The following is a 27,883-nucleotide window of genomic DNA, read 5'->3' as shown; positions in this document are numbered from 1 at the left end:
GTGACAGTTGTATTTAGGGAAAAGGTTATCATTGTATTAGAATAGAGTGCTGGCCCTGGGGCTTACCTAGAATTACATGACACTGCCTGCAGCCCCCTTCGCTCTGTGCTGGGCTGAAATGTTATCAGTCTGACTTAATTACTGTCACTGGGCAGTGGAATTGACTGTAATGTATATTCCAGCATCGGACACATTGGAGAGATATTACAACTTACTGAATCCCAAGTTCTTAAGATCTTTAACTTTAGGTCAAAGAGTTAAATTCTAGCTGTTTGTCTGTATGTGCTGAGCTTCCCCTTTATACCTCACATCCTATACTGCACCGAAAACACCACACACACACACACACATGCACGCAGCTACACACACAGAGAGCACATCCTTTATCTGATTAGCTGGCACGCCTATGTGGAGCTGTATGTGTGTGTGTATGTATGTGTGTGTGTGAGAGAGAGAGAGAGAGAGAGGCACAGAGCGTCGCAACACAGCGTCAGGCCCCAGGCAGGGCATGGATTTCATTTAGGAAAGTATCAAAGGTTTACACGCTGTTCGCTTTAATCAGCATGTTTATCAGGCAGAGAAAAATTGCAGGAAGGGACCACAGGGAGAAGGAGGGGTGGGGGGTTATCTTAAGGACCAGTAGCCAGGGAAATTGATAATGGCTACAAGGTAATTTACTGGGGACTTGTGCATCCCTCCACTGATTCTACCCTTGCCTCTCATTCTAATTACAGCCCATGTAATGTTCTAATGAATCTGCAGGTGTGTGTCTGTAGGGGAGGGGCAGTGAGGTGGCGAAGGGGGGGCTGTGCATGTATGACTTTGTATGTATTTGTGTGTACACATGCACCGTTTCCTCGCACGTCGCGTGTGTTTGTTTGTTTGTGTGTGTCACTCCGGATCAAGCTCGCGTTTGAGAGAGAGAGAGATTGAGCACATCTCAAGGCTGTGTCAGTATCTCTGGAGTGCATAGTTGTCTCACTGTTTCTGAAATATGAATATGATATGAAAAGCAATTAGATTAGCCCTCAGCAATATTAAAGATACATGCCACTCACAGACACAATGCTCCGCTGATGCTTCAAGTTGTCACCGCCGTTCCATCTTCCATCGTGGGTAAAGGATGGAAGCCTTGGCCAGACGAACTCATCTCCACGTTCACACAAGACTGCTGATAAGGTCCAGGAACTGCATTCAGCGGTGCCAGTGCCTCCAGTTACACACTCACATGTACGCATAAACACACATGTTCGCTCACAGAGCCGTGTACACAAACCTCCAGGGGATATGGGCTGGACCACAAAGGCCTTGATATGACCAGAGTGTAAACATCCCCACAGGATTGCGGTCCAATGAAAGGAAAGAGCCGTCAGGAATCTGTTTTCATTGTCTGTTTTGGTCTGTGTGTGTGTGTGTGTGTGTGTATGTACGCTTACATGTGTTTGTGTGGTTTTGTTCAGATAACACTTTGGAATAGCATTGTAGGTTGAGCAAGGAGTATTTGGCCCCATGGGACAGTGACATCATATTACCGTTATATACTGTATAACAGAAAAGGCAAAAAAGCTTTGTGGTTAAGTTTCCTCCATCTTTTCCTCCACACAGGAAAAGGAGGGTGTCGAGGCGGTGTCTGTGGGGGCCATTCTCTCCGATTACCAGAGGGTCCGGGTGGAAAATGTGTAAGTCAAACGCACACGCACGCTCCAGAACACATTTTCTAACTGAAGCGCGCATACACCCGCTGCATTTTAGGCCTCTGAGCTTGAATGACGCACACTCTGTGGTCCACTGAAGGAAAAGAGTACTCTGTAGTCTTTACCTCACTGTGTGTTCCAAACTTGGACCGAGTTTTGTTTAAACACATACACATACATATATACACACAAAGTTTTGTTTATGCCACTTTATTTAGACTAGCTTTGATTTTATGGTGTGGCTCAGTTTTTTTTTATATTTTTTATTTGAAGAAAAGGAATGAAACTGATTTTGTTAATATTATAAAATGCACTTTCCCATTAGAGGTGCAACACAACAGTCCTATTCACAGGAACATGAGATGGTTTACTTATGAGACAGATACCCATATGTCTTGTTCTTGTTTTATTCCTTCTCTCTTTGTTTTTTCTCTGTCTTCCGTACTCTTTCTTTGTTCTCTTTTTGTTCTAAACTTACACAGACTGGACACATTGCAACACAAAGGTTTCTCCTTATTAACAAATCCTTCTGTCAGTCAACTATTGTTTCCTCTTATACACACTAGGTAGTTACACGTAAACATTTTAGGCATTTCTTGAGCAATAGGCATTTATGTGCAGACGTTTTGACCTCAGTTACCTACTGTGGATGTGTGTTTTATGTGAGTTTATGCTACAGACAAGCCACAGCTTAGATGGTATTTTTGAGTTTGTTTTCCTCTTAAATAAAGCCTCTGGCAGCGGTGGCAGGTGGAAGCATGTGCTGTGGGCCTATCAGGGTGGCAGCCTTCCCGCAAATGGAGAGGTGCCCAGCCCAGTTGGCTTTGAAGTTGTTCTGAAGTTGGCAAATATTCAATATTAACCTCTTTGCATCTCCTTCCTTTTCTACAACATACTGTTCTCCCTCTTCTCTTTCACCTGTTCCCCAGATGTTTGCGGCTAGGTTTGCAGCCCCTGGCCTACCTGTGGCGCCGAGACCAGGAGTCCCTGCTCTCCAAGATGATATCATCTGACCTCCATGCTATTCTCATCAAAGTTGCCGCCTTCGGTGAGTTTGTGTCTCACTCTTTTGTGTCTCTGGCAGCTGGTGAGCAGTCTGATATCCCCTTCTTCTCTTTCCTTCTGGTCATTAATTTAGCCACCCTTTTTTTTTTACTTTATTTTTACTTTTTACTCTCTCTGGAGGTTGGTTAAGTAGTGTTTGGCATGGGAATCGAAGGGGCAGAATTTGGATAAGTGAGGGAAAGGAGGAGGAGAAAGGGAGGTGTAACCAGAGAGAAAAAGAGAGACAAGCAGAGTAATGCCCTAATCATTAATCTGTGGCTTAGCAGCAGTGTTGAGACTTGTGCCAGCGGCAAAGGTATTGAAGCAGAGAACAATATGAAAAGATAAGACGCACAGAGGGAGGAGGTGTGAGAAGTGTGCAGTGGTATTGGGAGGGTGGGTGGAGGAGGAGGAGGAGGAGGAGGAGGGGGGGGGGGGGGGGGTTGGCAGTTGAGAAATAATCACAGGTGATTGCCCCGCACATTAATGCAACCTGTCAATAAGTGACGCATGTCCCCATTGTGTCTGGGAAACACCGCATTCTCTGCTTATGCATAGCTCAGAACACATGGTCCGTGAAGCGAAGATGAAAATCAGGTATCTCTCATTTACGTTTCTCAACTGCAACAGCACTGAGGGAGGGGGGGTTAATGTGGTGTCACCTGCTCTCTACCTGCCTGTTTTGGAGCCCGAGGACAGGAAGATCAGATTACTGAATAACAGTGTAAAAAAAAAAAAAACTCTTCTTTTTCTTTTCTTGGGTACATGATGTTAAGATCCCTACCTGTATCTACTTGACAGTGCAGCCGGATCCCTTTTGACGGTCTCAGTGATAAATGATAATTACGGCTACAAATGGTTCTTTTTACTCTCAGACTACTCGCAGCGATAGATCATCAGGTAGACACTGTTTACGTGCTGTTAAGTGCCTGTTGTCACCTTTGGTAGCAATCAGTCGAAAAAGGGGTCCACAGCTGACTGATGACCCGCAGAGCTGAGCGGGGCGTTCAAGATATTTTGCATATCTTTCAACACTGCTCAAATAACCTCTCATGGAATGCATTTGTCAAGCCATTTATCTTTAGTACTTTATTTGCCGGACCCATTCCTCATTTTTAATGCTTTCATGATAAAGGACTTTTTTGTAATAAATAATATAACCTGTCAGATGCCCATCAGAGGAGAGATGATGTCAGAATCCATGTTTTCACAATTCTTTTTTTGTGTGGGATCGTCTGGGATTATAATTATTGTTTACAAGTCAAAATTCATTTTTTCCTCCTGTTACACTTGTAACAAGATAAGACCTAAGTCTGCATTTAATATTAATTGATCAATTATAATGCCAAATTACCCTCCTGGAATAATACACATGTCGAGAAAAGGCCACACCTTAAAGACCTCAGTCACCTTGTAACCCAGCTGCCTCCGCCAAGCTTTCTACCCTAAACACAACTTTGTCTAAAAGCAAATTCTCAACATTTCTTGGAAGATTGTAATTAGAAAGGAAAATCACCTCGGGTGTCTTTGAGTGTGTATCTTGGCCTCCCACTATATGTAGGTGTTTGTGTGAACATGTGCGCATGTGTGTTTTGGCTACAGGTAAAAAGGAAAGATCTTATCACCCCTGACTCCTCACCTGTCCCGAGGCAGTGGTAATTAGAAAGGAGAGAATTGAATAGGGGTGCAAGCGCCCAAGGCATTTTAGGCAGTACTTTTATAATTGCAGCTTTGGAGGGAGCAGGTCTGAGCAGTGAGGTGTGATGTTTAGGGGAGATTGGGTGACAGAAGGGCGTACCTGGTGGCCTTTGGTGTTTGCGTGTGTGTGTGTGTGTGTGTGTGTATGTGAGTAAGAGAAAGAGATTTGGAGGGATTTACTTGTGCAGACCTCATGAGGAGAAAAAAAAACAACTCTTACAGGGCAAAGGTTAAGTCTTCCTCTGAAATGACAGCCAAAACAGCTTATAATATTCTATGGTGGTATGAAATGGGTTCTGGTGGGCTCTTATTAGTGGGAAGTCATTCAAGATTAATATTCCTTCGTTAGCTACTCAGAAAGACAGGTGGAAATTAGCAGTGAATGGATAAAGAAAAAAAAAATTCTCTCTTAAGAGAGGATATTCCTTGATGACAAATCCCTGTAGTGAAAAGACAGCTGTCCAAATGCAGGATGATCCTCTAAGTGAATTTTCTAGAAGTGTTCATTTGCGTGCCGATGGCAGCCTAAAACCACAAAAGAGAGAAAGAAGATTTTAGTCTTTGAAGATGCCAGATTGCATGTAGTGAAATAAATTTAACTATCTGAATCTAAGCCTATGAATGTCAGAAGATGCTTCTAATTAGAAAAAAAAGTATTTCTCTCCAAAGGAAATGCACATTTTTGTTGGGAAACTGTCTCTTTATAATGCAATATCGCTTGAGCTAACCGTGGTAATTGGCAATTTCAAAAGCCAGTATTAAATATTCATGTAATTAGTTAATTGATTGATTAGTGCAGGTGTGTGTGAGGGCACAGGTTCAGCAGTTAATTGGTCCTCAGCTCCAGAGATAATTGGCATGTGTGAAATCAAGGTCTATCCACTGGAAAACCTTTTATCACCGCATGATCTTTTACCCTTCACACGAACGTAGCCTTTGTGCTTTGAAGAAGAGAATTTATGTCACAAATTTGCTTTCACTGATCACCGTACCCACTTAAGGACGTTGAATATAATTTAATGTATACTTAAAGTACAATTAATGTTCAAAGACATTAAAGAAAATTTACTGAACATTGTTTCAAAGTGGAAGGTGGTGGCTGAGCAGTTCAAATGGCTTTTTTTTTCCTTTCAATTTAAAAAGAATATAAAATTACAATATTATAAGTATTTTCAACTACAATCCTGTATTTGGGATTACAAGTGTTTGAGCTATAGTGCCCAGGCAATAAATGTGATAAATGTTCTTAAAGAAACAATACCAGGCAGGAGATATTTTTACACGATTGTAACATGATTATAGGTACAGATACAGGATTCAAACACTGTATAAGCAGTCTGCAAAAAGACAAGAGGCAATTTTCTCCTGGAATCAAGTGGGCTGTCTTCCCACCCATGCCAAATTAACTTTTAGTCATTGCAGTCAATCAATTCATGTTATCGGTTGTTGACATATTCTGTACCACAGTGAAGCACCGAGGCTCCACATACACGTTTAAGGAGGCTGTAAAGCAGTTAGAGTCATTATACAGTTCAGAAGATATGAGAAGCTTATAGAGGACAATTAAAATTAGCAGTTAGGTCAGTTTGGTTTGCCTTTATTAGATAACAGTAGAGAGGTAACAAGAAATGAGGTGACAGAGAGATGGATGTTGACATGCAACAAAGGTTGCCGTTAAACGGTCAACATCTTAAACTCCTTGGCCACGAGGTTGCCGCCCATTGCTCATACTCCAATTTTGGTGAAAATTAATAACATCCAGTTTACTCAAAAGTGACTAACCCACAATAAGAAAAAAGAATACAAAGTTATAACAGATTAACTGACCAGACAATCATTTTACCTGCCTGTCCTGTTGGGCACTGACCTTGGCCTTTTCTTGCCAGTTCAATTCGGTCACATTGATATCTTGGAACAGTTAGTATAGGGTTCAAGGTTCAGCTGAGGCCTTAACTGTTTAAGTATGATGGTCTTTTTTTAAACCACCTGAAAAAACTCATAATAAAGTACACATTAGACATTAGTCTGAAAAATTGATTTATTAATTTCTCTAGGTTAATTTTGTCCAGTTTAATGTGGTTGTAAGTACCTTCAGTTTCTCCTTTTTGATTTGTTGAACTGAAAAGATTTAATCTTGATGCGATTGCTACACAATTCATGCTGCCTATTATTCTGTTCACTGACATTGAATTTCAGATAAGAGCCTGACAAATTTCACATATAACCTTAATCTTATCATCCTTCGTGCGGTGCCGCTTCCCTCCTCTTCTTTTTTCCCTTCCGTTCTGTATTTCTCTCGCTCTCTCTTGCGAAGATTAGGTGATAGTGAACAGCTATTGTTTTGGCAGGGGTCTTTGAGAGTGTTGTTTAACGGCTGATGCAGCTCACTTACTAGGGAGGAGATGCTTATTTCATCCATTTAAAGGCTAAAATGTTACACATCATGAATCCAATTTTCTCTGCCTTTTCTCTCTGAAGGCAGGGATTAAAGCTGAGCTGTCAGCTGGCATGCCAGATCTTAAGACAACCCGCGGATGTCTGCGATACTGCGCTCAGCTCAGCTCAGACAGTATCTAGAATCTTCAGGCTTTTAATTTAGCATTAGGCTCAGTAAGCAAAATCACAAGCAGTTCCAATTAAATACGTAACTCACTGCTGTGGGTTTACATGAATCAACCTCTTCAAGGTGGGCAAAGGCCAATCATGATCGTTAAAAAGAATTAGTAGAAAAGTGTGCTCTGGAAATAATTGCCATTGACTACTCTAAGCGTTGAAGAGAGACCAGCATTTTCTGTAGAGTTCAGAAGGAGAACATGTTTTTTTAACTGAGAGCTGTGCCTTTCGGTCCAAGAATTGACTTTAAAAAGTGGATATTTATGCAGAAAGAGTTTTCCAGATTTCTCTTGTTATTGTAAGCTTTCTACTATATGGTTAACTTGTATTTTGTCTTGTAATATCCTGCATACTGTACTTTTTTTGTTGTTTTTTTACTGTTTTTTCACAAAAGAAAAAAACTCACTTGCTACTCTAAATGGCTCTCGGTTTCCCGGTAAACTTTTTATTCCTTGCTAATTTCAAACCTCCTAAATGTCGACAAGGTTTTTTAAAAATGCTCTCTCTCATTACTGGACTCCCTGGTTTTAAAGTTCACTGAATTTAATTGGAGTTTTATAGGATAATACGAGGTAAAAAGCCCTTTTAAAGGAGAGCCATTCCTCTCAGTCTCTCTCAGGGAAGCTCCTCTCTCTCCAAAGTGCGGTCTTGCTGTCTCTGGCGGCAGACTAATGGCAGCTTCTAGTGGGCTTATTTGGGTTTAATGTGGCATAATGAGGTTAGGTAATTGGGTTTAGGTCAAGTTGTAAAACAGGTTCAGAGGAGACAGAGATGTGAAGATCATGTAAATGAGTGGTGTTAGATCGCTGAAGGCTCACACTGGTGGCTACTCAAAGACTTATACTTAAAGCGCGTATTGTACAAGCGCAAGCCCATTCCACCCATCTTCATATCTAAACGGTTTCAGTAACCTTAAGTCAGTCAGGAACATCAATTAAGAAAACACTCATACAAGTGCTAAGTGGTCTTGGGAGAAATACCCTCACATTAATGCTATCTTTCTATCATTTTATCACTCACCCCTGTCTTCCTCAATTTCAGTCCTCCTCTTCCCTCCTTGTAAATATCAAATCATGTGTCATATATTATTTAAGAGAAGGGAAGTTAATGAACATATTAAAAAAGGCGGCATCCCCTCAGCAATTTGGAGCCAATTATTAAAATTTGTTAAAAGGCATGACTAATTAAAGAGGATATTTAAATGGGATTGAATTTTAATGCTTTTTTTCACTCTCCTTATTACCTTTGTGGCAGGGTTAAGATGAGAGGATGTTGAGATTAGATATTCTCACACTAATTAAGACCATAGATCCCCTGGGAAGAGAATAAGGGTCTGCTCATTCTCTCCCTCCACACTCTCTCTACTCTCATTCTCTCCCTCCCACCACTGTGGCCCTCCTTCTCTTCCCCCCGTAGTGCTGGACCACTGGGGCCCGGAGGAGAGAGAGACAGCTGGGATTAAGATGAACCCAGCGTAGAAGTATAATAAATCCACCTGGCACTCTGTTGAACTTCCGACTTCCTGTTTTGTGTGGGCGGAAGCGTAACCCCCCGTGAACCCCCCGTCGCTAAGCAACCATGACAACACATTCTACACCCAGGATGGGATGCGACGTCTTTCCCCCATGTCTCCTCTCCCCTCTTGTCTCTCATCCATTGCTCCCCATGGGGGCCACGGATGACACATTAACCTTTGAGGTTGTCAGGCCATGAGAGAAGAGAGATTCGCACATTATGATTAACTTTGTTCCTTTAATTAAACACATGAACGTGCCGATGAACAGTACCAAGTGATGCCTCAGATAGAGGATGAATATTAGGGTTTCTGACAAATTATTAGGGACAATTCAGCAATTTTTTTCATTGCGATGGCATCAGTTTCACAACTAGGCTAGTCATGATAATTACGTTATTGACTTATCTGATGATATATAGACATGATCTCGATCATTTTTGCTAACCTCGATATTGCCCAATGTGTTTGTTTACATAAGAATGTCACCAGAATTTTAGCCAACATGATGCCAGAGCAGCATAACTTATTCTGTGTGGTCTATCTGTTTGAGGTAAATAATCTGTCTACCTGTTTCAGCAGAATGTTTCCAGAAGGTTTCAGCATTTTGATAAATCCAATTTTCGCTCCTGCTGTTAAAATTGGAAAAAAAAAAGTTGGTGAGGCCTGCTCTTCCGCGGCCTCCACATCACAGGCAGATCTCCCATGCTCCGTATTAGCAGCCAATAGGCTATTCATGTCACAGTCACTGCTATTCCTTACTGCGCATGTCCCAAGAGGGGAATGCACAAGTGAGCAGCGCCACTCATATTGCATTAACCATAAATAACTCTGTCCCGGCCTGTGATAGACCCTCCGATTCCCCCCTATGTCGCCCCTCCCGAACCCACTGAAAGCCACCGCCATTACTGCCCGGCCGCTTCCATGTTTACATGTGATGTCAGCGGTGGGAGCCCTGTGCAGGAAATCCCGACTAGCCTTGTGGCTAAGGGGAGAGATTGGTGGAAGAGTAAAGCAAGCTACTACCAGTAGATGTGCTTGTTCAGTTCCAGGAATTTGCTCTCATATTTTTTAGATAAAACTCAGGTGTTTTATGATAAACATGGCAGCTTGAATATGTAACCACATGGTTCAGAATTTCTTAAAATTTAGCATTTTATATTCATGTCCTGTTATGTTTTTATCGTTGTATTCTTTGTAGAAAGCACCTGGTACTCAGGGCATTTGTTTTGGCAATGCACAGTAGGAAAACATAGGCTGCATGCCTGCACTTTCTTTGTTAAAGGAGTTGTTTACAGGGTGAGACAGAGTTCAGCATGGTGCCATCAGGAACAGGCGCCTGGAAGACAAAATCAGGATTTAGTGTCATAGGGAGTAAAACCCTTCAACGCTCAACAAGCTGAGCAAGGTGTTCACTATTTAAGTACACCCTTTACTTCCTGCTAATATGTACATAATCCCTAAATAAGTCTGATCAAAGTGCTAAGCTATGGTCTAAATTGGGATATCTTATTAAAAGGGCAGGAGGGTATGGCAAACGGCTGTTTTTATTTCTTTCTGGAAGTCTACTTGGTTGGTTGGTTTTAATTGTTTTTTTTCTGAGTGAGCTTGTATTTTAGGAGTGTGGCACCACTGGGTATGCATGCAAACTCTCCTCCACCCTTCTCTTCCCCTCCTTCTTTTCTCTCCCATGTCTGTGAGTCACTTCCATGCACCATTTCAGGGGAAGGGGAGGGAAAAGGCAAATAAACAAGATCTCTTTCCAGAGTTTATGTTCTCAAAGGGAACTAGATGAGGGGGTGGCGGGCAAGGGGGCGCGGGGGGTCTGCGGCCAGCAATTGAAAACTGTTGCCCTTACCCGGAGAGATCTGTGTACACTACTTGCAAAGTCAAACAAATAGATCCAGGGTGCAGGTTTACATGTGTGTTTGTGTGACTGCCTGTAAACCTCCCTGCCTGTCATCTTCAATCACTGTTCTCTGTTCCTGATCAGACCTCTCTCTCTCTCTCTCTCTCCGTACGTGTGTCTGTATGCAATGGTGTTTATGTGTGTATTTCTGTCTTTGTGTGTGTGTTTCCCACGTGGGTGCCAGGCCTGGATCCAGAGAAGCACTTAGGAAGACCTCTGGCTGACATGGAGCCCTATCTGAAACAGGTCATAGACTGGTAGATACTATGCTACCCCAATTAAACTCTTGCATGTATTCTTTGTCTACATCATCTGCTCACAGTCAGGTTACCTGATGTTCATGTCAAGTGCAAATACATTTACAGACAATTAGTGCTGTTTTGTCATTGGTTTTGATATTTTTCTCACGTAATACTCACATAATATAAAGCTCGTCTAATGTTCTAATGTTTAACTTTTGACTCACTTGTATTTTGTTTGTAGACTATAAATTGAAAGTTTAGGTAAAATTTTGTGAAATTTACACAATAAATTGTGTTTACAGAATTTTTAAAAAGTAGCTGTTTTGTTTTTGATGTTTAGCTCTCCCAGAAGTATGGCGTCCATATTTGTGGAGAAGGAGGTGAATACGAAACCTTTACCCTTGATTGCCCTCTCTTCAAAAAGAAGATTGTTATGTAAGTAAAGCATGACAAACACACAAATATTTGTCTTAGATCACAGTTATACTTTTTCAACATGTGGCTGCAATAAGTTTGGAAGGTGATGTTATTTTGCCCGCAATGAATGGAAGTTTTTTTTTTCGTGTGTGTTGCAGTGATGCGGCGGAGACAGTGATCCACTCAGCAGACGCCTTTGCTCCAGTTGGCTACCTGCGCTTCACCGAGATGCACGCCGAGAACAAAGACGGCGTGAGTCAAACTTCTGAAAGAATCCATGATTATATTATAACTTGTTTCACAAATAAGATCAATGCTGCTCAATGCTGAATCAGTCATTTTACAACAAAAGTTTGAGTCGCTTTGTGGTTGATTACTTTAAAACCACTCCAAGGGCAAAACAAATACAAGAACAAAACCCTTTGGTGTCTGATAACTTTGTCGAGGAGAAGAGAAACACGGCACTGTAGGGCAGGGTTCAGATCAACCTCCAGAGGGCCTCTCTCTCTCGCATACTCTTGCTCTCGGTCTCTCCCTTCATCCCTCGCTCTCTCTCCTCTAGCCCCACATGGCCTACTTTGACGTCTGCAATATTCACTGCAGCCTGAAACTAGGCCCAGCTTAATAAACATGTCCGCTCACATTAAGGCGCTTTGCATTCAGGTAGCTGGCTAAGCGGACACAGGCGGGGGTTGCGGGGAAGCAGTAGGGATTGGCTTTTGGTATATCAGAAGGAGCTCAATGGGGATTCACAGACTGGAAGGATGACACTTTGGAACATTTTACTTTCCCTGCGAAGACTGACAACTTAAGGATCCTTAAATAATTGTCAGAAAGCTGCGATGAAGACAATGACCTCATTTATGTGTGTTTTTAATTAATCTCATTCAAATTGTCAGGTTTAATAAGACACCTACTAGCTGACGAATGTGCCTGGCGACAGGAGGTGCTGCTTGAATGTCGTCGTGTTTGCGGCAGCGAATTAAGAGTAGAAGGGTTACACTGAGGGATGCTATTAGCCTGAAGCTGTGCAGGTCTCCGGGGTAAATCATGGGATTTGCACGTGTGTTTTCTTTGCACATCACACAATAATGTGTACATTTCAGTTTGTGTTTGTTTGTGTGCAAGAGAGCGTGTGTTCCTATTTGTAGCCTCGTGTATGTGTATCTTCATGTTGGGTGGGGGGCTGGGGTTGTTATGGACAGAAAACATACCCCCATCCCACAACCTCAGTGACCCTGCAGCCTCACTCCCTAAAGCTATATATTTTTTCACTACCCACATGGCTGCTCCCACCCCCATCACACAAACACACACACACACACACATGCTCCCACAGCCCCTTTAGCCCCCCCTAGGTTGCTGGGGGAAGAGCAGGGAGATCCAGGGCCTGCGATGGGAGGGGAGGGGAGTGGAGTGGAGGGGGGGGTGGGCAACCAGGGGAGAACCTGCCCTCGTTCAGCCTTCTGAAACTCTTCTCGTCAGGGTGACAGATCTGCGGTGACACCAGCACTAGAGGAAACTGCACCGGGCTCAGGGGGTGGGGATGGACCACCATCATTTGCCCTCCGTTAATGCTAGTCAAGCTATTTTTCATGCTGGCTAGGAGAGAGGGGCTGAAGTATAATTAATTTGATTATCATATGGCCTAATGCAGTTGACAGCAGATGAGGGGGGTGAATGAGTGTTGGGCAGGGTGAGGGGGGCGTTGAGGAAATATGAAATATGTATTTAAACGCGTGACGCCCCAGCAGGAACTGGCAGGTAATATATATGCCTTAGAGAATGGTAATGATTTGTTATTTAAAGAAGTAGTGTGTGTAGAGGCGAAGTATAAGTAAACAGAAGAAAAAAAAACCTGGTGAAATCCAAAACATGTCTCACACATCCAGTCACGAGTTTTGACTGACAGCCAGCATGATTGAATCTACAGTATCAGAACACACCACTCCCTACTCGCCTGAACCGCGAATATGTTAGCATGTTGTTTCATATTCATTCACCTTGAAGTTATGTGTGTCTGGGCCCTTGTCGTGAAAGACTGACACACACAGCCCACTCGGTGGGGCATTGAAAAGGTTGGCTAATTATACAGCGTTTTGTCTGTCTTTGCAAAAGGCTCTGCGCTCTTTGGTGGGCGTTTGGCCTGATGTATTCCCTGTGGTGCTTTATTGCAGGATGTGGTGGCGAGAGCTTTGCCCCATGGTAGTTGTCCTTGCCAGAGCGCCATTGACAAGATGACTGAGGAGGTGGAATATGCTGATCAAGCTGAAGACAACCACCAAGAATTTACATCAGATTGTGACCTTAGTTGTCAGCGGGGCCACGGTGAGATTCATTTATTGTGAGACATGCGTGCGCTGACATGCATGCACGAGTACGTATTTATGTCTGTGGTCTGTGTGTGTGTGTGTGTGTGCGCGCGCGCGTGCGTGCATGTGTGGGTGTGTCAGATGATATCTGTGTGTGGTGTGTGCTCCCTGAATCTGTGTCATGCGGCCAGCATCATGATGCTAGTATTTCTGAGTGATTGTTTGACAAGAGCTGTCATTTCAGCAGTGTATTTGTGACAGTCTCTGAATTCATTTCTTCTTTGACACAAACCATGTATACATGATGTTTTCAAGATTACCTCTTATACAGCATATGCCCTGATTATCAATTAAGAAAAAAACAAAAAAAAAATGACATCCTTCCAAAAGTCTAGATCAAGCAGTACAAATTAGTTGTTCAATTCCAAAGCTGTTAACCCTCTTCCTCTTCATGGTATTGTATCTCTTCCTGCAGATCTCCCTCCATCCTGCTCACTTAGAAGCACTAGAGGCTATCAGTGGATCTCTGGCATCAGCGGGCTTCAGAACCAAGAATCCGGGATCCAGGGCCAGACATCCGCAGCTTTCATACAGTTGCAAAGTAAGGGAAAGTGAAAGAAAGAGAGAACGAAAGTATTGAGCAAGAGAGTGAACATTTTTGAACATGGGGTATCAGAGCTGTGGACATGCTTTTAAATATCTCTGCGCTCAGTAAAAACACAAGGGTCTACTAGAAAATTCTTTTTTTTGCCTCTGAAATCGCAGAAGCAAAAGGCCCACAGAACGACACACACACACACACACACACACAAGTAAACTAACCTTTAATAAGTCATGTTCTCTTCGATCAAATAAAAATGTGATCTTTGATATGATCAAGGGGGGGATGATACATAATTCCTTTGTCCAGGAGTGATTTAAACAGCTCAGTAAAAGCATTTCTGTAGGGCTTGCTATGCTACACTCCTTACTTAAGCCGTAAAAAAAGAAAGAAGCATATGGGGAAAACTTCTTTGTCCCCTGGGTGTCTTTCTTTCTCCTTGCTGTGTTAGCTGAACACACGAGGCGGTGTGGCAAAGCTTAAGAAGTCGTTCCTTATTCAAAAGTGCTTGACAACCCAGCAGGAAAAGCCCTGTGTGTCAGAGACTCCGTCCATCACAAGAATGGAATAGCAAGCTGGCCACCAAACAAGGACAAGCACTTCAAATTAACCCAAACCGAGCCACTTTTTAAACACACCCACACAGAGTACAGTCATGTTGGGTGGGTTATCGTTTTTTTGCCCTGCAGAAGTTTAAAAGTGTACGCTTTTACAGTGTATCTCAGTCTCTTTTTTTTCTCTCTTTCTCTTTTTTGATGGAGAAAGAGGAGCGAAAGATGAAAAGCATATTTAATGTTTATCGTGGTGCTCGGCTGAACAGCCTTCACAGTGCAGAGACAATATTAAACAAGTTAATATTTAATGAAGAACCTCTTTGTATGAGGGCGAAGTAGTCTGAGACGCTAGTGTTGGCAAAGGAAAAACAAACTTGAAGCTCTTTCAAATGATTGTAGGGAGAAAGGCTGTGCTTTGAGCCCTTGTGCCTGCGTTTGCATCCAAAGCCTGCGATGTGCACGCATACTTTGTCATCAGACTGCATTTTACAGAAGGGGACAAACACCATTACCACTTTAAAGCAGTTTCAGTGGATTTCAATGTCAGGCAAAAACTTCCAAACTATCCACCTCTTAACTACAAGGGGGATAGTGTTCAAATGACTGTTTGAACAGATTGGCTATATTGGTAGATATAGCACAGCTCTAACCCTGACAGTTTAAACTTAACAGTTACTCTTGGAGTATTTGTTCGACGGTAACCCTGCCAGTTACATTAGATAAAACTTGAATACTGTATCTTCAAAATAAGAATTAAAAAAATGCCTAAACTATGATAAGTTTATAGATTACCCAATGAAACACTTCTTTTTGGTCTCAAACCTAACATTTTGTGTGTGAACATGCCAAATTTGGGTTGCATTTAGTATATTGTTTTCCTTACTCTGCAGGCTTAATTATATGTGGTAATTTGCATAACATCATTTGCCAAATATGCATAAGTTAGCTTAGCCAAGGTGAGGTGGTAGGTGATTTAATAGGTAATTTACAGGACAGCATGTTTCACTTGAGTGATTTATAAAGTGCTGTTTGTGTCCAGGTGAGTTGGACAGCAGAGGCTGGAAGATGAAGGACATTATCCTCGTCCACCTGTATGTGAAGAAGATGGAAGACTTTGGTGCACTCAACACAGTCTACAAAAAACATTTTGGCACAAACCCTCCAGCCAGGTAAAAGTGTAAACACACATACAAACCTCTCCCTCTTTCTTCTAAGGGAACATCTTCGTATTGTTTAAACTCTAAAGCGTTGGCTTTTCTGTATTAGTTCTATTCTCCATTCAAACATTCACTTCATATTTCCCCTTTTTTCCTTTATAGGGTGTGTGTCCAGGCTCCTCTACCTGCTGGTCAGCTGCTGCAGATGGACTGTCTGCTCCATGACTGGACTGAGCCCCTGGAGAATGGCTGCTTCCACCAGAGAGAGGCCCTGCATGTCCAGAGCCTGTCCCACTGGGCCCCAGCCAACATTGGACCCTACAGCCAGGCCTTCAGGGTAAGGCTCCAAGGCCCACAACAGGGAGAGGTTGTGCTGGTGGTGGGTGAGGTAGAATTTGGTGGTAACAATAAAGGATGTATTTGCTTAAGAAAGCCTAAATTTTCATGCGTAGGCAACTAACGATAAATTTCATTATCAATGAATCTATTGTTTAGAAAAAGGAAAATTATGAGTATCTTTACGATGGATCAATTTAATCAAAATAGTCTAATAATTTTGTGTTGATTTACTAATTATTCAAATACTCATTTGAGCTCTACTGTCCTGTCAAAGTATATCCTTAACAGCACATCCTGTTGTCTTTTCTGTTTTCCACATTACTGGTTTGGCAATTGAAATGATCACTTTAAGAAGGTAAGTATTGGATTAATGGAGGAATACCAAGGATTTATCTGATGAACGGTGAATGAATGAATGAATGAATGAATGATGAATCTCGCTGGTGATTCTTATGATGCTTTGTTGTACTTGACTCTTACAAAGCAATTGAAGTGTCTCAGATTATGTGCATTACTTCTTCTGTGTGGCTCTGTTGTATCTGTTTATTAATAGATGCATGCGTGATAGTTTGTTCTCATTACTACTTTTATGTATACATGTAAACATGCACCCCCATTATAGTGGGCAGTATGTATTAAGGTTGGGCGATGTCTACCAAATTGGCCTATGACAATGTCCACAGTGAAACATCGTGATGGACAATGATATTGTTGTTGAGTACATACATATACTCTTTATATGTATGTATGTTGGATATTAATTACTATTTCTATTTTTTGCAAATTTGAGCCCATTTACAGCCCATCCTCACCTACTCACGTTGTCTTTCCTTACTTTTCCTCCCTATAACCTATGCTTAAGCTACCTCATTAAGGAGGTATGATCATACATCATAGATCATATGATGTTAAAAAAGTATTTTAAATACTAGTCATAGTGATGCAACTACAGAATATACCAGTGAATTAAAAACAAACAAACAAACAAACAAACAAAAAATGGCTGTCATCCCAGCAAATGTGAGCAGATATTTGACAGTGGCAATCACCATGCATTATGGCAGCGACCAACTTGTTTGCTAAAAAAGGTACCACTTCGCTAATCTGGCTTTTTTTGTCTTTTTGTAATTCCAATGGGTGGGGGGTTTAAATCACCATGTTATGATAGAAGAAGGCTCAGAGGTGGATGACTGTTAGCCACTGGCGATGTCGATGGCATCGTCCATTGGCCCAAGCCTAGCATGTATTCATTTTTGCACTTGTTTGTAAAGCTACAAATCGAACTTCTTTCATATTGTTTAAAACCCAGCAAGAATGTTGAATTCAAAGGCAGAGCAGAGGAAGTGTGGGCCGTGGTTGCACGGTTGGCTTGGTGTTTTGTTTACCCAGTGTGTATTATATGGGATTACACTTGTCAAGGTACTGTCAACAAGGATAGTGTCCATCTCCTCCACACTGTCCTTGATCCTCAAGCCAAATCCGCCTATGAGTGAGAACATGTGTGGATTAGCCATTCGTTTAGAGCTTGACGGCATATCTCACCAGTGTGTCACCGAAGCTCACAGGATCTTGAGCAGTTTGGATTCCTGAGATGTAACCTACAGAGTCAGGTTTGCTTTTAACATGCCAGCAGTGTTTGATTTCCTCAATGGAGTCTCATTGAGACATGAAATTGAAGTCAGCTGTGGGCATGTGCTATTGCCTCTGGAAAACAGTCTAATCTCTCACTCCTCTAATGATCATTCATATCCAAAGCAATTTGAGAAAACAATGAGAGGAGTTTGCTTGCTCAAAGCTGCGTGCAGCGCTTCATACGACCCCTGCGTCGTCTCTCAGTGTGTCTGCTCCTCCTCCACGCTACAATGACTTAATTTGATCAAAAATGTATTAACAACTCTTCAGTACAGCTAGAGATTTTTACATATTGATACAATTACCCCCTCGCTGTGAGCAAGCACGCAGTGCCACCCCTCCTTTCACCAGCACCACGTTGACTCCATCTTAATGACAATTTTCCTTGGTGACTGTTGCTGTGTGACACCATGGCGACAGGGTTCTGGCAACAGCAGAGACAGAAAAGCTGCTCTCTGAGACCAAATAACCAGGAGGCCTCCACGTTTGCTGTCTGTGGAAAAGAATTAGAAATTAAAAGAAGGATCTGGTTATACAAAGGGGTTGAAATGGGGTGATGAACTTGAAATGATTAAAGGATGAATTTGTGATCTTAATTATGTCCAGAGTATGTAATCAGTTTTGTTCAGCTGAGGAGATTTGTGTGATTGGAGGAGATGGCAAATGAGAGTAGCCTTTGATGAATTATTCCGGTAAATTATTTACTTTATAATTTGTTACTCTGACAAAACCTAGTGACGCTAACCATTTAAATGTGTGGTTAAGTAGGGTTATAAACTGACCATTGTCCAGCTCTATTGGGAACAATGTATTCTTTTGACAAGTGACCAGTGTTTTGAGAGACAGCACATGGCTTCTGACAGGACATGGCACTCTGGCCCTGCAGGATTTGACTACAGTAGGTCTCCACAATGAGGGTTTGTACTGGTGGAGGTAGAGAGGGACGGTATCAGAGATTGGCAGGTGATGGATGCTGGACCTTCAAACTCCATCCATCTATTCATCTGTCTGCCTGGCTTGTCATGTCTCAGCTTCAGCTCTCGGGAATGGCAAGCTGACTGAATGTCGGCTTGGCCTAGCAAGCTGACAGATTCAGATCTAACTTGATTTGAAGAATTAGTTAACCTTTATGATGTCAAAGCTGGGGGCCTCTTGGTGTATTGTATGTTAATGTATGATATTGCAGCAGTATAAGTAAAAGCCGCAAGCTACAAAGACTAAATTGATTTAATTTATGCTTTGTTTTTACGTTATTGCATATTAGTCCCGCACCTGATTGACATGTGTTTGGAGGTTGCATTCCCCATATATCATTTGTGGGTGTGGTAGTATCAAACTTGTTGCCACTAATTGTTTTGTTTTTGCATCTTATTTATCAGATATCAAATGCAAATTTAGCTGTCATTTGTTTTAGACACAATTTGCATAATCTAATTAAGATATAAGAAGTTTTGCTGTTTTATTATCATTGAAACAAATAAAAGATGCTCTCAGACATCTTTTTTTTTTGTTGCAAAATATCAAAACAAATTCTCTCATTACAACAAAAGCCGAGTAATGGCATGCTTTTAAAAGAAATAAAAGTTATTACTGTGTTTTCTGTCAGTTGTTTCTTAGAAGGAGCTTTTAAACAATTCTATTGCATTAACATAATAGCAGCAAAAAAAAGATCATGTGTTCTTTAGCCAGCAATGATCCACATTTTTCTACAGAAATCCATTTGTACTAATAACAGACGATTAAGCTTATGAGTTGCCAGATGGAAAAAATTGACCTATCATTTACTGAAGTCAGAGTTAACAACAGGAGTCTAAAACTGCTGGATTTTTCCACATATATTTAAATTAATGCTGCCTGTTCTGTCACATTCCCTTTGGAGTCACATTTACAGAGGCAAACACAATAGCCAAACCAGGTCTGAATAGAGAGACTATCAGTTGAATGGTTGTTAAACATCTCCTCTTTCCTGTTAAGGTAAGTGGCTCACCCCTGGGATATTTGCTGGGAAATTATACTCACTGATCACATTCTGCGGGGCGTGTTTGGGGAGCTGACTATGCTAGCCTCAGGTTGCTTGTGAACACTAACCCCTTTCCCATTGCCCTAATTGTGAGTGACAGTCAATATTGTGGAAGACTGTCGTGCACAAGCCTGCGATAGGATTTGCATTGGATTTTGAAAATTGTCAAAGTGGACTGTGAGGCATCAGCAGGAAAGTGGATCTGACGTTGCCAATTAGTGTCAAAGGGAGGAGTGTACTGGGGCGCATGGTAGCATTTGAATAATCTTCCTACAGGAGTCTAAATGTCTAAAAACAATGATCTGAACTTTTTCTGACCCTCTTGATGAGGGGTTCAGAGGTCACGCTGAGTCATAGTGAGGTTGGGCCACCCATATAGAGCCAGAGCAAGGACACGAGAATGACTAAAAGAAGATCACAGGAAAAAGTTTTCTGTGCTTGTTTGAAGCCGCATTTTCATTTGGTTTATTCCAACCAACAAATTTTAGACAGTAAATTATCAAACAATATTTGTAATGTTTTTTTAAGATAATTAACAGTTGAGAGTGACAGGAAACATAAGATGAGAGAGACGGGGATGACATGTAATAAGGATCCCCAAACTAAATTGAAACATGGATGTTGTGGTTGCATGGTATGCATCTTAGACCACTGACTTACAAGAGTACCCCACATAAGATGCATGTTTTAAGGTATTTTCCATCTGTGTTTTAAAAAGTAACATACACATATATTACAGTGTTTTTTATTAGGAAATGTCATAGGAGAACAAATGGTATATGATGAGTTTATGAAGATAGCAGCCCCGCCAGTACAGCTCTTGATGGTGAATAATCAAAGGGTTGACGGCTAAATAGGAGTGAGTGTGGTGAGTGAGAAAGCAAAAAATTTTAGTGATGAATAGCAGAAATTAGGCTAAGTGCTTTAGTTTTATGGTTTGTTGTTCTCACCCAGAATGTTTCACTACTGTAAAAGAGCCAACATGCACAATTCAACAACCCCCCTCACCCCCCAGCTCATCAAACATCACCCCCACCTCCCCAAAAATCTTCCTCAGCCTACATCTAGAGACTACATCTACCTCAATTACCACAGAAGAGTAATTAGCCAAAAACAGTGTGTGCGTGCATCTGCGTTTGGGGAGGTATTCATGCAGCACGAACAGATTAATTAGGACGTTTAACTTCATTTCTAATACAACAAAATTAATCCCATAAAATATGAGGGATCTCGGAGGAGGTGCCTGTCAGCATCTGACGCCTTTCCCCTGTTTGCCATAATCTATTAAAACCTTGCTTTTATCTCACCTCTCCCCTGTCATACTTTATGGATTTTTTCATAAACACGGCCCATACTTCATAAATGTCTCAATTTTCTAGTCTATTAATATTACTTCAAAAGCGCTTGATAAAAGAGGAGGGCATGCGTGAAATAATGCACCAATAATACGAAACGCTGGAGGCTAGAACAGTAGGGGCGGCTCTCTGGCGTGCACACTCAGACAATGCAAGGGATGTTATCAACTTCAATAAAAGAACAAATGATCACCTCCAACCAAGGAGGAGGGGTGAGATGAGGCAGGGAGGAAGGGGTGGGGCCAGGAGGGGAACAGTTGTCGAGTAATTGAGTCGATGAAAAATTAGGTCTTGAAGGCTCAGTGGTTTGAGCAGTCGGGAGATTGAAAGCTACTTAAAAAACTATGTTGTTCCTCTGCACGTGTAGTTACTTGCTCCTTGTTGCAGCGGAAGATGTTAACACAGATTTGTTTTTTCTTTGCATTTCACTGAAAGCACAAGTAGAATAGGCTGGCTGTTTCCTTTTCTGAATGCCTGAATTGTGTGCAATGAGTTGAACCTTTTGTCTGGAGAGAGTCAGAGAGGTTTTGACTGACAGTCGGGCTTCACCTCAGAGCCTTTCCCCAGCGAGCATTGATTCAGTTCCTGTCTCTGTACATCACCTAAGTCTGTCTCTGTAGGTTTTACTCATCCTACCCAAACTCTGGGGTCAACTGTCTTCACTTGAACTGGACACACAAGAAACACACTGATCAAACCCAGTAAGACCTTACCACAATGGCATGTCGGCTGTATGCCCTGAGGCCAGGTATTACAAAGACACACAAATACACCTGTGTGCTCTTTGTGATAGGCCCTGGCTGTATGACAAGGTAAACTGGTTTGGTCATTAAAATGAGTCACGGGTGACACACTGTAGACATGACTGACAGGACAGGTATACGGCACTCAAACCACATTCAGTGACACGCAGATACATAAAGATTATGGAAAGACAAGCAAAATGGGCAATTGAGCATAAACACATTATCTCATAACATCATAATAGATCCATATCTATTGTTGACAAGTGTTTTCTAACACTGAGATGTATGCATGCGTGCAACCACAACATGCATGCATACTCTCAGTCTTGCATGCTATAATGTGAACAGGAATTTCTTCTCTCACTTCTAATACAGTTCCACACCCTAAGACATATATATGCGTTGACACACGGTCCTAGCTCCAGCCTGGAACAGTGCTCTAAATGTGTACAGCTATATGTGAGAGGTCAATTCAGACCACCTTTTTTAATCTGATGAGGGGGGGCAGTTTTATGGGAAGTGGTAGACGGCAGCAGGGATAATTATGTTACTCCCAATCCTATCTCCACCCACTCCACATCCCCCCTTTTCTCTCCCGCTGTGACCACGTGGAAGCTGACCTGTCATGGCAGTAGTCGTTTTCGGGAGTCAGAGCATCGCTTCGCTACATTATCCTGCGCTGCTGCTCCTGCAGCACCACGTGGGCACAGGCTGGTATCAGCTTGTACCAGGCGAGGACAGGGGAAGGACTGGATCTGTCTGAGTGCATCGGCTCTCAGGCAGTCGCGTACGCCGGCGCTGTGCCTCTGCCCCGGCCCCTGCCACACTCCCACTCATTAATGGGCCCTGCCCTGACAACTGATCCTAATTGCCTTTGAACAGCTCTTCATGTATTATTGGTGCCTGACTGCCTTGGTTCATATCAACAAGCCATAGGAAGCAAGGGCAGGATAGCCACTGCCATCATCCCTCTTTCACTGCACATACTGTACAGACAAACATACTGAATATTAGAGATATACATATGAATATATACATGTCTTGTGTGTATTTGTACAGTCAGACATGTACGTGCAGATAGACACGTACCACTGTTGTCACTAGTGAATGGACATCATCCTTCTTGTGCAAGTCTGTCACCTTTGCAGATTTGCAAATTATATAACTATACTCTGTGTAAAAAGCATTACAGTATGCAGTTGTATTTATGGTTATATGGGTAGAATGTACTAGAATATTTAATGAAATGTAGATTAATGTAATCAGTTATGATGTATGAATATGATTTTATTTGATAAATGGTAGGCTTTGCTTTTTAATTTGAGAAAACCACATGCCACATGAGTGTCTGTGTGTGTGTGTGTGTTTGTGTGTGTGTATGCGCGTGTGCATGCTTGTTTGCTTCTCACTTTGTCACTGCTGATGAGCAGCGAAGGGGTGAATGGTTCAGAGACATCAAGAAGGCATCTGAAAAGCGTCATGTAAAGATCCCACCACCGCAGATATCTGCCAAGACACTTGCGCTATTACAATTGCAATCACAAACACTCAGTCAAAACACATCAATTATTTGTAGTCCCATGTGTGAATTATTACCCCATATCCAACTATTTACTTCCCATTTCACCCCTCTATTTGAATACAGAAAAACGAGAGGTGGAGTGGCTTGGCTTTTTATTTGTGGAATGAAATAACTGAATACCAAATGCATAGATAAAAAGCATAGCGGCGTGTCCTGTCCACTCCCATCACTGTCTGAGAGAGGAGAGACGTATGACCATCCCATTACTATGGTAACTAGCCACTATATTCAGAGCTGCCCGGGTGTGTTTTTTCCCCCTGCAGTGACGAGAGGGCATAGCTGACTGGGCCTACACACACACACACACACACACACACACACACCACACACACACACACAAAATACACGCGGTTAGGGAGGGTCTTGAAGATGCTCCTTGTGAAATATACACATGTGTGGCAAATACAGACAGAACAATACAGGGGCCAGCGCTCACACATGCAATTGTGGTGACATACAGACACTAATAGGCAACAGCATTAGGAGAGAAAAGTACATTTCACTCTTTTCCCAAATCTTTTATTGAAACACAATAGACACAGGAATCAAGCAGTGAGAGAATTAAATTTAGCTAAGGCACAAAAAATAACTGCATTTTGCTTTTATATTTTTGATATATAGATATTTGCCTAACAGAATTTAATAACACTGTCTAGCATCTTATTTATAGAATGTATTCTTCACACAGGATGAATGTAGCAACAAAGAGGAACAACATGATTGACATGTTACCAACAAATACAGGGTTTGTAACACTAATTGTCACCAACTCAGACTGAGAAGCTGTTAGAGATGGCTTGTTACTGCAGCAGATGCACCTTCTGACTGTGTTATACAGCACTGCGCTTTAGTTTGTGTATTTTAGGAAACTGCTATTATAGATGATTTCTATGATTATTATGCTCCTATTCCTGCAGTTCTAAGTTGCACACATTAAAAGTGGCAGTCGCTGCCTCTGGTTAGAAATGATTATTACATTCACATGCAACAGTATGCCAGCATTGCCATTTTGTCTTCATTTAGTAAGGGGATTTTATTAGCAGTACAACAGATGACTCAGAAAAGATTAGCGTTTACATTCCATTTACTTTTGGCCACTCGCTTCATCATAAATTTCACATAGAGCAATTCTTCTGAGTAGTAACTTTTAACCTGGGTCATTCATTTTTCAAATGCCATTGTCATCAAAGCACGCTTTACTGAGGTAAAAACCGCTGGAGATGAATAATATACAGCGTCCGTTTTTTTTATGCGGACATATCAGCATGTTCACTTTTAATATATATTTATTATTGATATTATAGATTTATTATGTAAGGGGATGTCAGGCCCCATGGCTCTAAGTAATGTAATGAAGTTGAGATGTTCAGGGTAGGAGTTCAGTCAATATAATATAGAGTACACAATATTTTCCACATGGCAAAATTTATTGAGTTGAATTTGATGTACTGACAAAAAATGTTAATATTTGGTATATTTTTCAGTGGGAATACAGTACATTTTTCAGCACATTGTATTTTATCAGTTTGCTTTATAGAGTATTATTATCTCTGGTGCACATTTACAGTAAAATAAAAAAAACATTGTTATTAACACAAAAGTAAATATAAAAAAATCTTTCTTTTCTCAATCAGTTTTTACTATTAATCTTTGCATTTACACGTTCCAGCTAGATTTGATCTTTCAGTATTTATTGATTAAAAAACACTTGTAGATATTGCAATGAAACCCACAAACAATTTGTCACACTATTTTTTATAATTTTTCACTAATTTTCCCTCATCCATATTCCTGCATTTCAGTGGTGGAATTTGTGGCTTATTTATGCGAACATTTTGACTCCCCCCCCCCCCCCCCCCCAAAAAAAAAAGGAAAAGAAGAAAATCCAAGGAGACTTCAATGCTGTCTAGCCAGCCTGTCCATGGTTTGAGTAGACTTCACATGTGCAGCATTGCTGATACTCCAGCTGCCTTTTTAATGCAGCCATACTGCCATCTGTTGAGACGAGATGGGACTACATCTCTTTTTTTGCTCCCCTCTGCATTTTGTTGCACTGTCTTGTTCACTCAGCCTTTCATTCTTTGTTTGTCTGCTATTCACCCTTTAATTGTGAATACTGAACTATGTGTTTTATCCCTTACAAGTAATAGTGTAGCAACAGTGCAGTGAAGAGAGGGTTTGTGTGTGTTTTAAACTGGAAGTTTTGGATGTGAATGCAGAGGACTTCATGTCCCTTGATCACAGGCTGATTTTTCTTTGGCATTTATATTGACTGATACAGATTAGACATTTCACACTATGGTCCCGTCTTCATATTGCAAACACACAGACTTACTTTTCTTCACCACTACTGACAGTTACACTTTAATGGTTGTGCCACAGCACTTTTTTGACATAATTCCTTTATGTCCAGGTTAGGTTAGTGCTTCTATTACCAGCCAGACTAAGAGACGTAGTTTCAAAAAAAAAAAAAAAAGGAAAAATATGAAAAGACAGAAGAGACGAGGTGGTCACAGCTGGGAAGGAAGAGATAACGGGGGTTGAGGGTTGCAGTTTCAGCATCATTCAATCAGACAACATGCCCCTCAGCTGAAACAGCAAGACCCTCCCCGATTCTCTCGAATTAGGGAGATTAGCAGGAAAGCGCATAATGCAGGATGATGGAATTTGTCATAATTTGCATTGTCCTGGAAAGATTCGGTTTGATAGAGCGATGCATGGAGGGGCTTGTCATGTCCCACGGGCAGGTCATAGAGGAAGCTTGGCAGAAATGATTTTTGCGATATGTGCATCAGTCGTAAAAGCCTCACAACCAATTTGTCAAAAAATGTGAGGTCGGGACAGTTGAAGACAGCAGGGCATTTTGCCTAACGCAATGAAAAACCATGCCCCTCCATCACTCTTCATCCACAGCCCAGCTCTGGTGTGGCACAGTAATTCCATAGCAGCAGTATTTGTAATGTTTTATTTTATCATATTTATTAATTTTACAGTACATTACAGTACATTTACACAAGAAGAAAACACAAACATTTTGATCAAAACTGGTTGTATTTTATTGTAAAAATAACTTTTTTTCATGATGGATAAGTTATTTATTTATTTGTTTGTTCATGCCTGTTGGCATTCAGATGTGTCTTCTTGAGCATCCAGCAGTCAGGCTCCCCTGACCTTGGTTATAGTACTGAGCGGCAGCTCCTGACCAGCATAAAGTTGACCAGAGCTGACATGACAGTGTTACTCTTCCACACGGTTCAGTGTCTATGGAGTGGGCATGTCGAGGGCAGACATACAGGAAGAATTGAAAAATACACATACGCCTAGAAAACATGGGGGGTTGGGGAAAGGCCAGTGTCCCTGGCTCAGACTGACCACACGTTGCCTCAACAATGGCTCATTACAGTTGTATAATTTTGAGTATTCTTCTAAATTTGTCAGTGTAATAACTATGTGTTTGGGGCATATGCTTATGGTTTGTTTTCTGAGTAAATGTGCAGTTTTAGACCTGAGAGAGTGCATACAGAAATGCCCTATACTTGCCTTTCTTTGTGCACTTCATACAGCTATTTATGTCGCCGTTTAAGTAACACTGATTTTGTGTGACAGTTGAGCATACAGGGGTTAGGCTCAAACTGGAGCACAAACAGGAAGAAAAAAAATAGATAGTAGAAAAAAAGAGGAGGGAATAAAAAAGGCAAATATCTCCCTCCCCCTTCCCATGAAGCCTTAAATGAGAAGCCTAACATGGGGAGAGATTCTGTAGAGGGGAGAAAGGTTGTGGTTCTCCTGAAAGGTTTGTATTTGTAGAAATGAGGTGTCAGAAGAAGCAGGATTTCCTCAGGGCGCAGCACAACATGAGCCCATCTCTTATCATTTCCCACTCCCAGACGTGATCTGCTTTGAATGCACTAATGCTGAAAGAGCCCCACAGACTTGAAGCCAGTTCAAGATGAAATCACGGCACACATCCCTGACAAACTGCCATCCAGCACACAAGGATTAAACAGTCGTTGCATATCAAATCCCCGCCAAAAAGCAGAAATAATATATGCACTTAAATACATTCAACAAAACTTCAACCTCAGTTTTTTGATCCCTACATTTTGAACTATTTTGGGCTATTTGCCAACCCTAAAATATTCAGGAAAGAAAGGAAATTACTAAAGAGAAAAGTCAACACAGAAATTTGGAAATTTGACACATTAAGAATGTTCCATAAGGGATTAAAAAGTAAACCAAAGAGTGCTCTATTTAAAGTAAATTAGAGTTTATGTATCATATTAAAATTTAGTTGGCACATACTTTGTAAATGCAACATCCTGTGTTTGAATCTGATTTAGTGCTGGCACTAGTCATGCTCCTTTAACATTTTGTCTATATTCACTATAAACCATCAGATAAAGGCATACGACATTCAAAAATAATCTTTGAAAAGTTTAAGCCATGGGGTGGAAC

The 27,883-nt window shown here is 41.4% G+C and overlaps 1 protein-coding gene across 1 annotated transcript in view; it reads left to right on the top strand.

Moving 5' to 3' along the window:
* The window catches only part of dph6 (diphthamine biosynthesis 6), a 60,171-nt gene that overhangs the window by 16,037 nt on the left and 16,251 nt on the right, over positions 1–27,883 (top strand). Inside the window, exons 4-12 of the mRNA XM_042389009.1 lie at positions 1,606–1,679; positions 2,624–2,742; positions 10,656–10,717; positions 11,054–11,148; positions 11,289–11,382; positions 13,308–13,458; positions 13,918–14,043; positions 15,637–15,766; positions 15,917–16,091. Coding sequence (XP_042244943.1) covers positions 1,606–1,679; positions 2,624–2,742; positions 10,656–10,717; positions 11,054–11,148; positions 11,289–11,382; positions 13,308–13,458; positions 13,918–14,043; positions 15,637–15,766; positions 15,917–16,091 — 1,026 coding nt within the window. The remainder of the gene's footprint in view (positions 1–1,605; positions 1,680–2,623; positions 2,743–10,655; positions 10,718–11,053; positions 11,149–11,288; positions 11,383–13,307; positions 13,459–13,917; positions 14,044–15,636; positions 15,767–15,916; positions 16,092–27,883) is intronic.

Source organism: Thunnus maccoyii, chromosome 16 (genome assembly GCF_910596095.1).
Source record: "Thunnus maccoyii chromosome 16, fThuMac1.1, whole genome shotgun sequence".
Classification (NCBI taxonomy): Eukaryota; Metazoa; Chordata; class Actinopteri; order Scombriformes; family Scombridae; genus Thunnus; species Thunnus maccoyii.
The sequence above is the reverse complement of the archived record's forward strand: the minus strand, read 5'-3'. Positions and strand labels throughout refer to the sequence as shown.